The sequence below is a fragment of the Protomyctophum bolini genome (genome assembly GCF_963924005.1).
Source record: "Protomyctophum bolini genome assembly, chromosome: 14".
In the NCBI taxonomy this organism is placed as follows: domain Eukaryota; kingdom Metazoa; phylum Chordata; class Actinopteri; order Myctophiformes; family Myctophidae; genus Protomyctophum; species Protomyctophum bolini.
In genome coordinates this window covers 19,431,404-19,444,708 of record NC_137875.1, presented here as the reverse complement: position 1 = coordinate 19,444,708, position 13,305 = coordinate 19,431,404, and the positions used below count along the sequence as shown (strand labels likewise).

At 41.1% G+C, this 13,305-nt stretch overlaps 1 protein-coding gene across 5 annotated transcripts in view; it reads right to left on the bottom strand.

Annotated features, from left to right (window-relative positions):
* The window catches only part of LOC308327868 (actin-binding LIM protein 1-like), an 84,352-nt gene that overhangs the window by 36,726 nt on the left and 34,321 nt on the right, over positions 1–13,305 (bottom strand). For all 5 annotated transcript variants that reach the window (XR_013965226.1, XM_080781442.1, XM_080781441.1 and 2 more), the window contains exons 3-6: positions 8,275–8,458; positions 7,262–7,371; positions 4,505–4,631; positions 972–1,065 (exon numbers count right to left, since the gene is read on the bottom strand). Coding sequence is in view for 4 of the 5 variants with exons in the window: in XM_080781442.1 (XP_080637568.1) it covers positions 972–1,065; positions 4,505–4,631; positions 7,262–7,371; positions 8,275–8,458 (515 nt within the window). In the remaining variant the exon portion in view is untranslated. The remainder of the gene's footprint in view (positions 1–971; positions 1,066–4,504; positions 4,632–7,261; positions 7,372–8,274; positions 8,459–13,305) is intronic.

Below are 13,305 nucleotides of genomic sequence, written 5' to 3'. Positions count from 1 at the left end.
ATGATGTGTAGTTTTTTAGGTTCTCATGTACTGTAATACTATGATGTGTAGTTTTTTAGGTTCTCATGTACTGTAATACTATGATGTGTAGTTTTTTAGGTTCTCATGTACTGTAATACTATGATGTGTAGTTTTTTAGGTTCTCATGTACTGTAATACTATGATGTGTAGTTTTTTAGGTTCTCATGTACTGTAATACTATGATGTGTAGTTTTTTAGGTTCTCATGTACTGTAATACTATGATGTGTAGTTTTTTAGGTTTTCATGTACTGTAATACTATGATGTGTATAGTGCTGTGGCAGACATTGATGTCAGTGTGTTTGGCTCACTGGCAAAAAGATTTCTCAAGCCAAAATATACCTTTCACAATTACTGTAATGCTACAGTATTATGCAATGTCCTGTTCCTGCACGTAAAGCAGACACATATTACACATTTGTTTTCGTTTTTCTTTTAGGTTTTATGACCTCAATTACACCCACACAACTGGGTCTGGCGATTTCTCTGCGTGTTCTGAAGCCTTTTGAGCTGCAATGAAAACAGGCAAAATCCCTCAACAGTGACATCTGCTGGCAAATTGATATGTCACACGGGATTTGTGGACTGTTACATCACAATCCACAGGCAAATCAGATTAAGTTTGAGCCAGAAAACCCAAGATGTGTATTGGGTGCAATTTTTGGAATAACTGCCCGCAATTCCAGGCTTTATGTGAACATCCAGTATCATATAGGACCAAAATATAGCTATACAATGTGCTCATGTGTTAAGAACACAGACCTACCTTTTGCAGCAGTCAGTTAGGAGGCATGATGTGAAGGTGCAATGTCAGTTGTACCATGGCACGTCAAAAGTGTTAGAATGCTACACAAAGGAGCTCCTCTCTGCACCATTGAACCAATCACATAATTGCATGACTTGGAGGGGGAGGGATCAATGAAATGTGCTGCTTGGTGGTGACTGGCTTACCTCCAGCACTTTCCCTGTGATGAACTGTTGACACGCCTCACACTGGACGCCAAAATGGATCTGGTAGTCCTTCTCACAGTAGGGGGCACCCTCCCTGACAAGACAGGACAGGGCAGATCAAAAACACTGATGAGTTCATAGTGAAACACTTTTACACACTTTTAGAAACAAAAACATCTTTCATCTTATTGGATGTGTATAACACATTCCAATCTGGGTTCAGTTATGGTTACACAGTGCACAGTTAAGGTTACACAGTGCACAGTTAAGGTTGCACAGTGCACATTTAAGGTTGCACAGTATGGGGAGAAATTTGTCTCAAATGTTTTTACAAATGTTCCATGATTTACAAATGTGTTTACAAGATTTACAAATGTGTTTCCAAGATTTACAAATGTGTTTACAAGATTTGCAAATGTTTTTCCACGATTTACAAATGTATTTCGTATTTTTACAAAAAATATATAGATTTGTGTGTGCGTTTATCCTAAAATACCATTTGTAAATCCTCAATTCTGCGTGTGAATTGTAAATCTGCATTTGGAATTCCTTTTTCCTGTTGAATCATTTTGAGACAAACGTCACGCTTTTTTATGATAATTTTCACAAATGTATTGTCCTATCCACAAAAAAACGTGTAACTTGTAAGTTGGCATTTAAATACATTTTTACAAATATATGACAATTAAAAAAATATATATATATATACTTGCAGGCGCATTTATCATAAAATATAATTTGTAAAATCAACTCTGTGTGTCAGAGTTGATGATTTGTGGATTTTCTCAATGCATTTGTGACTCCAGCCACTTGTGGATTTTCTCAATGCATTTGTGACTCCAGCCACTTGTGGATTTTCTCAATGCATTTGTGAAACCAGCACAAGGTAAAAATGTCTCAAAAAGGCGATTGGCTGCCTCGTTGCTAGGCTGCCTCTAAGCCAATGGGAGACTTACCATAAATCCCATAGTCTGACGTCTTCAGACTATGGGATTTATGGCAGTCCAAGTTCCAGTAGATGAGTTGGATGCTCATTCATTATTGAGATCCTTGGTCGTCCAGTTCCACACTGTATTTCAAGTTGGACTGGTGTTGGAGGATGTTGTTGCCTCTCCAACCTCCTGGGACATGCTGTGACAAAATATCAATGAAAAATATTTTCCTGTGCATGTATGCAAATTCCAGGTAGTCCACATCCAGGGGTGCTTACTGGAGAGAATGTGACACCCTGTCATAATTTCCAAGACCTGATGTCTAAGCAATTCCTACAATGCAAAAATAATAGGACAAATTTGGTGAGAGGAGCCAGGCTTTTACAATAAGGTCATAAGTGTCAGTATAATATTATGACGTCAGTATCACAGTCAGTGACATGTCAGTGTCATATCACAATCAATCATGTCATCACGGTCAGTATCATGATAAGTATCTGGAAACAAGTCCACAGCAAAAGGATTTCAGTTCAACCACTTTAACCCCCTATGTACAAGCTCACTATTGCTATATACCACAAGTTGTGAGCTTGCAGATCTGCCATTTTCAGAAACATTTAGATAAAAACATTTGGAGGATCTTTATGATCTTCAGACTGAAGATCATAAAACACAGCAACGTGAAACTGTGAGCTACAAGGCAGAGGCTGCAGCAAAACAAACTTTAGATTGATGTTCATAAACGTGAGATTTCTGCACAGGTCTGTTATGACTTGTTATTCTTATTTAGTCACTACATAACATAATGGAAATGGAGAGTGTGCTATGTGGCATAGCAATAGTGAGCTTGTACATAGGGGGTTAAAGTGGTTGAACTGAAATCCTTTTGCTGTGGACTTGTTTCCAGATACTTATCATGATACTGACCGTGATGACATGATTGATTGTGATATGACACTGACATGTCACTGACTGTGATACTGACGTCATAATATTATACTGACACTTATGACCTTATTGTAAAAGCCTGGCTCCTCTCACCAAATTTGTCCTATTATTTTTGCATTGTAGGAATTGCTTAGACATCAGGTCTTGGAAATTATGACAGGGTGTCACATTCTCTCCAGTAAGCACCCCTGGATGTGGACTACCTGTAATTTGCATACATGCACAGGAAAATAGTTTTCATTGATATTGTGTCACAGCAGGTTCCGGTGTCCCAGGAGGTTGGAGAGGCATTAACACAATTGTGCGCACTGCAGTTCAGACCATGAGAGTATCAACAACATCCTCCAACACCAGTCCAACTTGAAATACAGTGTGGAACTGGACGACCAAGGATCTCAATAATGAATGAGCATCCAACTCATCTACTGGAACTTGGACTGCCATAAATCCCATAGTCTGAAGACTTCAGACTATGGGATTTATGGTAAGTCTCCCATTGGCTTAGAGGCAGCCTAGCAACGAGGCAGCCAATCGCCTTTTTGAGACATTTTTACCTTGTGCTGGTTTCACAAATGCTTTGAGAAATCCACAAGTGGCTGGAGTCACAAATGCATTGAGAAAATCCACAAGTGGCTGGAGTCACAAATGCATTGAGAAAATCCACAAATCATCAACTCTGACACACAGAGTTGATTTTACAAATTATATTTTATGATACATGCGCCTGCAAGTATATATATATATATTTTTAATTGTCATATATTTGTAAAAATGTATTTAAATGCCAACTTACAAGTTACACGTTTTTTTGTGGATAGGACAATACATTTGTGAAAATTATCATAAAAAAGCGTGACGTTTGTCTCAAAATGATTCAACAGGAAAAAGGAATGCCAAATGCAGATTTACAATTCACACGCAGAATTGAGGATTTACAAATGGTATTTTAGGATAAACGCACACACAAATCTATATATTTTTTGTAAAAATACGAAATACATTTGTAAATCGTGGAAAAACATTTGCAAATCTTGTAAACACATTTGTAAATCTTGGAAACACATTTGTAAATCTTGGAAACACATTTGTAAATCATGGAACATTTGTAAAAACATTTGAGACAAATTTCTCCCCATAGCACAGTGCACAGTTAAGGTTGCACAGTGCACAGTTACGGTTGCACAGTGCACAGTTAAGGTTACACAGTGCACAGTTAAGGTTGCACAGTGCACAGTTAAGGTTGCACAGTGCACATTTAAGGTTACACAGTGCACAGTTAAGGTTGCACAGTGCACAGTTAAGGTTGCACAGTGCACATTTAAGGTTACACAGTGCACAGTTAAGGTTGCACAGTGCACAGTTAAGGTTGCACAGTGCACATTTAAGGTTACACAGTGCACATTTAAGGTTACACAGTGCACAGTTAAGGTTGCACAGTGCACAGTTAAGGTTACACAGTGCACAGTTAAGGTTGCACAGTGCACAGTTAAGGTTACACAGTGCACAGTTAAGGTTGCACAGTGCACAGTTAAGGTTACACAGTGCACAGTTAAGGTTGCACAGTGCACAGTTAAGGTTACACAGTGCAGTACGTTTTGACTCTTTACTCTTCAGGCCTGCATACGTACAGTACGTACAATACGTACTACTTACTTGCTGATGTATTCACCAGTCAGGACTTTTCCGCAGGCCTTACACTTGAAGCAGCCCAGGTGCCACTGTCTGTCCAGGGCCAGGAGAGCCTGTCCATTCTTGATGTCTCGACCGCATCCTGCACAGTCTGCAAAAAGCACACATGCAACACACTGTAGTTAAGACCATTAAGACCTGAGACCAGATTCTAAGAAATGTCTTCTAAATCCTGACAGTTTTCTGAAAAACCTATGTTTCTATGTCAGTGGTGGTCAAACCATTTCCGTGTCAAGAACCTCCAGAATCATGTGGATTTGGCCGTGGTCACCTCCACATAGTTTGAAGCAAATATTTGAGTTAAATATAAAAATAGCAGATCTACAAGCTCACAGCGCGGCACTCGTGCTGTGTTATGAGCTTGTATCTGCTATTTCTTTAAAAGTTCTTTAAAATAATGGTTAAAGTGGTTAAAAGCTAAGGTGACACAGATGTGTTTCTAGGTGTTAATGGGTTAGCCAGGACTTACAATCAGCAGCATCATCTATAAATATACATCTACTGTATATAGTACAAGACTTGGCCACACATTGAATACCGTACTGGAGGTGTAAAAAAGAATTGCACACAAGAATAATTCTCCCTTTTATAGAGGCAATATTTCAACCAAACACGCCAGCCAGGCATACTTGGCACATAAAATACAAATATTTGAGGCAATTTATTGCACACTGATCGTGTGCACCTAAAAATATATCATGAAAAAATTAATGCTACTACATATCCTCTGGCCAGTTCAGCTCCATGACACTAGATGGCAATAGAGGGTAGTAAGTGACATTGCTGACAGTTGCAAAGCATTGTCCTTAAGTAGAAACCCGAGGCTCTAAAAGCACAAGAGCATGTATAGGTTTTAAATGAACAATCTTTCTGTCAAGTCTGCTTTCATGAATAGAGGATGAAAGCATGAGCAGCCCACTGGGAACGTTGTCAGCTACGTAAGGAATACACGAGGCTGCCATGATGTCGATGACGTGAGAAGAATCAGCATGCCTTATTTATAGGTGACCATGCTTCTAAAAGCCTCTCCAGCAGCCAACAGGGAGACAAAACAGTGGAGAGAGGGGGGGGGGGTAGAGGAGAGGGGGAGACATGGGGAGAGAAAGTGTGAGGGGGAGAGAGAGAGAGAGAGAGAGAGAGAGAGAGAGAGAGAGAGAGAGAGAGAGAGAGAGAGAGAGAGAGAGAGAGAGAGAGAGAGAGAGAGAGAGAGAGAGAGAGAGAGAGAAATAAAGAGACAGGGAGGGAGGGAGAGAAAAGAGAGAGGGAGCGAGAAGAAAGTGAGGAGGAGAGGGCGGGAGATATGGAAGAGAGAGAGAGAGACAGAGAGACAGAGAGACATGAGGGAAAGGTGAAGGGGGGAGAAAATAAATAAATAAAGAGAGGGAGGGATGGAGAGAGAGAGACAGAGAAAGTCAGAATAAGAGAGACATACTGTAGGGGGGAAAGGCTAGAAGTAAGAGAGAGGGAGAGAGGGAGAGCCTCTCTCTCTCTCTCTCCTATATGGGGGGGAGAGAGGGATGGACAAGAGAAGGGAGAGAGGGGGAGACATGCATGGGGAGAGAGAGAGAGAGAGAGAGAGAGAGAGAGAGAGAGAGGGATAGACATGGAGAAAGAAAGATAAGGATGGAGAGAGACAGGAATGGGGGAATACAAGTAGAAAAAGAGTTTGTGCAGGAACGATGGGGAGAGAGAATGAACACAGGATTGGATGAGATAGAGGAGGGGTTTGCTGGTGTGCACATTCCCTGGCTGCTCCAGAGGAGAGGAAATGCACGTCCATGCATAATTTAGTAGGGCAGGGTCTTTGTGTTCTTCATGAAGGAACATGGCTGGTGACAGTGTTGATTTCGTCGACTAATACTATATACGACTATAAGACTAATACAGTGAGTGTATAGCAGATTAAAGGATTTACTGTATGTCTCAACAAGATTTAGATGCATTCATTGTCAGTGGACTTGACTAGACTGTCAGGCCAGCCTTTACAGATCTCCCTAAAGATCTACCAGACAACTGGAGTCCTTGCTGCTAAAGAAAGTGGAGCATATCACACCAGTTCTTACATCTTTACATGGCTCCCTGTGTTTCAAATAATGGATTGTCAAAATATTGAATGGTTTATGGCCTTTCTGATCTTGTGCACTACACCATTCTGATCAAACTCCTGATCATGAACCAACTAGAATAAGAACTAAACATGGAAAAGCAGCGTTCACATATCTGGAACGAACATATTTTAAATTACAGCCAAAAAACTTTTATTGATTTTTCTTTTGTATTTTGACTGTAATTCAAATAATATTATGTTGTGGTTTAGTTCTGTGTCCTATAGGTGTTTCCTATTAAGGTAACTTCTCCATCTTAATGTCCTGTTAAAATGGGTTTGTTTTGTTCCATGTTGTATGTAAAGCCTTGTTATTGAAATGTACTATACAAATAAACTCGCCTTGCCTTGCCTCGTCTTACCCCAATCGAACTCTTGATGCTCAGTGCCAAGCAGGGAGGCACCGGGTACCATTTTTATAGTCTGTGGTATGACTTGACAAGGGATCAAACCCTGACCGCCCTATAGTCTCCGCCAGGGTGGACACTCACCCCAATAACCAATATGTTAACTCAAACAGTATACAAATCCCAAATGTTGTAAGTGTAAACCACATTGGGTTGCATTTGTACACAGGCATGTGAAGTGCTTTGGTAACAGATACTGCCAGTACTTACTGCTGGAAGCAGTGATGTCCTTGGGTCCTGGAGACATGGGCTGGACACAGTATTGACACAGACAGTCCTTCCCATTGAATGTCACCCTGTCCCCAGCAGGGAACGGTCGTCTGCGGAAATTATCAACATGTAACCCATTATCACCAGAGCCACTAAAGGAGATTATTGATTGAGGGTGGAAGTGAAAAATGAAATAAAAGCTCAATAGATAATGCATATACAGTGGTTCTCAAACTCCTGTAAGCATTCATTTAGAACCCTCTCAAGGAATACCGAGTTCCCTGGACCCCACTTAAGTCACTGTTCTAATATCATTGCTATCCGTGTTTGTTTATTAACAGGGTGTCCCCATCTCTTCAGGTCTTAAATAGAAAGAATCTGTACATTTTCATTATACAAATTTGATCCAATCACGAGAGAGCACCTTACAAAGATCAATCAGCTTACATGTTATACAGTAAGTAAAGTAACTCAGTAGATTTACTTAAGTACTGTACTTAAGTAGCCTACAATTTTGAGGTATTTGGGGCACCCACTGGCCTAGTGGTCCAGGCACATGCCACATATAGGCTCCGGCCTGACAGCGTTCGTGTTCGAGTCCCATTCATGACGACCTTTGCTGCATGTCTCTCCCCTTCTCTCTCTCCCTCTTTCCTGTCAGTCTTCACTTGAAACTGAAAGCAATAAAGCCCCCCAAAAAAATCTTACATTTGTTTTGAGGTATTTGTACTTGTACTTGTACTTTTACTCCACTACAATTATTTGAAAACTTTAGTTACTAGTTACTTTGTAGATTTTGATTAGAAAACCCCCCCATACATTTCGGCCTTTTGAAAATAGCAGATCTACAAGATCTACGTTGTGAACTTGTAGATCGGCTATATTTTGAAAAGATATTTACACATTTTGAACTTGTGAAATGGGACATTCTGCAATACGAGTACTTTTACTTTTAGTACTTTAAGTACATTTTGATGCCGATACTTTTGTACTTTTACTCAAGTTTAACTTACTTGCAAATGGTGCAGACGAAACAGGCAGGGTGGTAGGTCTTGCCCAGCGCTGTGACCACCTCGCCCTCCACAAAGTCTCCACAGCCGTTGCAGCGTGTGCCGTGCATGCGCTGGTAGTCCAGGGTGCACAGATACTCTCCATTCTTCATGAAGAAGCCCCCCTGGGCAAGGTCACAGCCACACACTGCACAGACCACACACACACAATGTTAGTCAGATCATCTGGGGTCCTTTCCAGCCATTCAACATCCCCCAGCGGCCAGCGCATCAATGCAGTACATTTTGTTAAAATGTGAAACCGGTAGTAGTGAATGCTAGTGAATACTTTCAAGATGGTGTGCCGTTTTTTTGTATGTGCAGTTGTTTTGTATGTGTCTATGGAGTTAACATTACTCTAATAGACCCCCAGGTGTTTTGTATGTGTCTATGGAGTTAACATTACTCTAATAGACCCCCAGGTGTTTTGTATGCGTCTATGGAGTTAACATTACTCTAATAGACCCCCAGGTGTTTTGTATGTGTCTATGGAGTTAACATTACTCTAATAGACCCCCAGGTGTTTTGTATGCGTCTATGGAGTTAACATTACTCTAATAGACCCCCAGGTGTTTTGTATGTGTCTATGGAGTTAACTTTACTCTAATAGACCCCCAGGTGTTTTGTATGTGTCTATGGAGTTAACATTACTCTAATAGACCCCCAGGTGTTTTGTATGCGTCTATGGAGTTAACATTACTCTAATAGACCCCCAGGTGTTTTGTATGTGTCTATGGAGTTAACATTACTCTAATAGACCCCCAGGTGTTTTGTATGCGTCTATGGAGTTAACATTACTCTAACACCTGGGGGTCTACCCAGGTGTTTTGTATGTGTTTATGGAGTTAACATTACTCTAATAGACCCCCAGGTGTTTTGTATGTGTCTATGGAGTTAACATTACTCTAATAGACCCCCAGGTGTTTTGTATGTGTCTATGGAGTTAACATTACTCTAATAGACCCTCAGGTGTGGTTAGAATATTGAAATGTCTTGTCTTCCCTGTGTATTTTTGTTTTCTTCCTGTGAGTCAAAAGGCCCAATCGAAATACACACATTATTGTGACATCACAATATCATCCCCTCCCCAAACCCCTCCCCCTTTAACATGCAACGACAGCTGTGGGTGCGGTTTCAGTTCAGGTGGATCACCACCAACCTGAAAACCAGGCACAGTTAACGAACTGGTGGTGGGAAACACAATTTTAACACTTTCTGTACACTTTTTGGGGGAAATAAATCTTTCTCTTAGTATGATCGATCATATAGTACCTGATGATCATGTGTTTTAGGGGGGAAAATAAATCACGGCATAACCTCTTTAAGTGGATGCTGGCTGAAATCTTAAAAAATACTCCATGTTCTGTGCTTCCATTATGGTTTAATGCTTTAGTGACCGAATCAGTGAAATATGCTTTGATCAATTTCATCAGCCTCCTCTCAGGGGATTTAAACACTCCTTTGTTCCCCTGTCAATCAAAATGCTCAATCAGAGATTGCCAAATGGCAGCAACCATAACTGACTAGATGCACTTCATTGACTAGTTGCACTTTATCAAGGGAATATCTCAGATTTTTTTAGTTATGGGTTTTCCTCTTGACAGCAACGATAACTTATTTGTATATAGCTGTGACTCTGTCTCCAAGACAAATTTCTCCTTAGGGAGACAAATAAAGACAACCTTGAACCTTGAACCACACAAACAAAAATAACAGCCTTTCAAAAAGGTCTTTGCACCGTACGTGTTGGATTGATCGACACTGGAACGTCCAAGGTCTTTTCATTGTTGTCGTAGGAATTAATTGTTCATCACTTACAATCGTCTATTCCAGGAAATGGCCTTGTACCGTTGTTCCTGATAAGTGCTAACTGGCCTTCAATAACGCCTATTTTTACACTGCCTTTCTACACGCTTCCTTCAATTCAAGCACAACCTTGACATCTACGAAGACATGAAAGACAGGTGAAGGCAGAAGCACAAAATAAACAATCAATTGAATGAATGTTTACTATTATAATGTTAGTAATTACTGAGCAAGAAGAAGAATATGCCTCACTAAATGTTTTACATGCCTGTGTAGTGTGTAGTGTGTTCTCATCACTGGCATTCGATTGCTGCCTGCATCCAACTGAAAACAATGATGACATACATCCTACAAGGTTAATCAAGGTCATGGGTAATGGCACCCCCTTAATTAGGCTACTTTCAGGACATGATCTGCCCCTACATCCTTTCTCACTCACTAGATCAGCTAGTGTAACACAGGACTGAAGAGTCAGCCCAAATACGTTGTTGCACGACGGTGTCATGCGCTGAAAATAACAGACCTACAAGCTCACAATACATTGCGAATGCGATGCATTATTAGGCTTCGCTCCCCATTTGAGAACTCACCTCTTCAGGCTCTACCTCACACCTTGACAGTACTTATTCCCTTGTATCACTGTTGGTTACTTTTTCCATATGCTGACCTACCGGCATGTGCACTTAAGCCTCTCAAACTGATCCAAAATGCCGCAGCTCACTTGGTCTTCAACCAGACAAAATTCTCACACGTCTCCCCCCTTCTCCACTCCCTCCATTGGCTCCCGGTCGCTGCCCGCACAGAATACAAAACTCTGATGCTGGCATTCAAAGCAACCAAAGGTATGGCTCCCCCATATCTTGCAAGTATGATCGAACCCTACAAACCCTCCCGCGCACTCAGATCGGCCAACGCGGGGAAGCTGGAGGTGCCTTCACTAAAAACGCCGGGACAACGCTCCACACGTCCCAAACTCTTCTCCCTCCTGGCTCCAAAACTATTGAATGCACTTCCGCCATAGTCTGAAAACCCACCTTTTCAGACTCCATCATGGCTCGTAGCACTTACCCTAGCCCCTTAGATAGAACTTTATGACTTAGCATTTTATACTGCATGTAGCATGTATATAGCATGTTACATTACGTAGACAGCACTATAATTGCATTTTATGTAGTCATAGCACTTCATAGTATATACTGTATGTATAGTTTATATAGTTTCATTACATAGATATTCCACTGTTACGCCTTAGCTTATGCATGTTTCATGATAACTACTTTTTATGTATGTGATGTATTGCCATGGTTTTTTGTTCTTGCTTATTGTAAATCGCTCTGGATTAAGAGCATCTGCTAAATGCCTAAATTGTAAATTGTATGCTACTATGTATGGTATGTTATTTACAGTAGCTAAATATACAATGTTTGCTTGTCCACAAAGACAGATGACAGTTGATACCAGGTTGATTCCTCTTGACCTTATAGCACTTAAATGATTTCTTTGCACTCTGCACATTTACAGTACACAAGCATTTACCCTGCATTTTGTTGACTAGGCCATTTACTGCAACCGTGCAATATGTATATGCTTGCTCTGGATAAGTACAAATTATTACACCTTTCAATGACTGCTGCCAGAGGAGTAAACTTAAATTAAAAAAAATATTTAAAATATAAAATAACATGAAATTATGTTGCCTCACTTTCCTCACTCTGAAGTTGTCCTCATGAAGAACTGCAGAACTCATGACCTTTCACCTTTTGGCTAGTCACTCAAGTAGTAGTATTGACCTATGACCCCTTGACAAGTTTACCTTTGGGCCTCATAACTCTTCACTCCCTGATATGTACAGGGCCTTGGTATTGGTAAGCTATACCTACGATTGTTGTCATTCATAAAAGCGAAAGACCTACGTAGATAGATAGATGTTCAGATACGATTGTGTGTACTATTGTGCCTATTAGGAGAACAATCTAAAGGTTCTTTGGGATATATTTGAAACGAGACATAGGCCTCTAGTTTGAGCTGTGGTTACATTAACATTGGCGTTTTTGTCAAGAGCCGAGAGTCTAATAATGGTGTGGTCTCCTACGCTCCTTTCCAATCTATATAGCTAGCTAGATATCAATATAAAGTTGCTGTGTGTGCAGGTTGTGAACAAAGCCACGCAGATCACAATGCTGTGTTCAGAGGCGAAGCTGGCTGCTTGTGGTGAAGGATCTGCATCTCATGTTGGTGAAACTAAAGCGGGAAGTTTCACCGTTGAGAACCACCCCCGACACCTTACTGTACGTCAGACTGTACACTCAATACAATCCGCCCACTCGACTGCCTGCTGGGCTTATAGGCAAAGCAGGCGTGTCCCAGCAGGGACAAATAGAGAAACAGCATTATGCTGGTGCCATTATATTGTGATCTACTATTTAAAAAATCTAATTGTGTGTGCTTTTCTGTCTGTAGTGGGCGGATTTTGCCCAAATATGGACATGCCCGACAGCATTGCTCAACTAGAGTGAGAGAGACAGAGTGCAAGAGGGGAGGGAGAGGGAGTGAGAGAAAGAGAGACTATTTCACCCACAAGATATGCCGGGTACAGAAACCTGAACACGCTTATCGATCAAAACGATATCAGCACCGCTGCAACGCTGGCAACAGCAGGTTTTCTGCTTGTAACAGTATAAAACAACCCACTAATACCCCATAAGGCACCACACAAACAAACACATACTTACGTCCCATCAGAGCGGGAGTCCGTTCAGACAGGCTCACAAGCTCACAAATGTGTCGCAACGCATCGCGCCGCATTGTGAGCTTGTAGATCTGTTATTTTCAAATGGCCGAAATGTATGGGCCAACTATGGGCCAACCCCACCTCGGGTATGGGGACTGATGATGCGGAGGAGGAAACATGCCACCAGCACCCACAGCGCCCCGAGCAGTAATCGAACCCAGGACCTTCTAGCTGTGAGGCGACAGCACTACCAACTGTGCCACCGTGCCCCTGAAATACATTGTTTTCAACGAGGGCGGCGCAAATATCAGCAATTTTAGGCAACTGTTATAAAGTATTGCATAGTGACAACTAAAGTCTCTGTAATGTTTATGTTGTAGGCTACTATTACTAAAACACAATCTAAAATAAAGGATTTAAGATCATTAAAGCTGGGCCAACTTCCGGACCAGGACTTT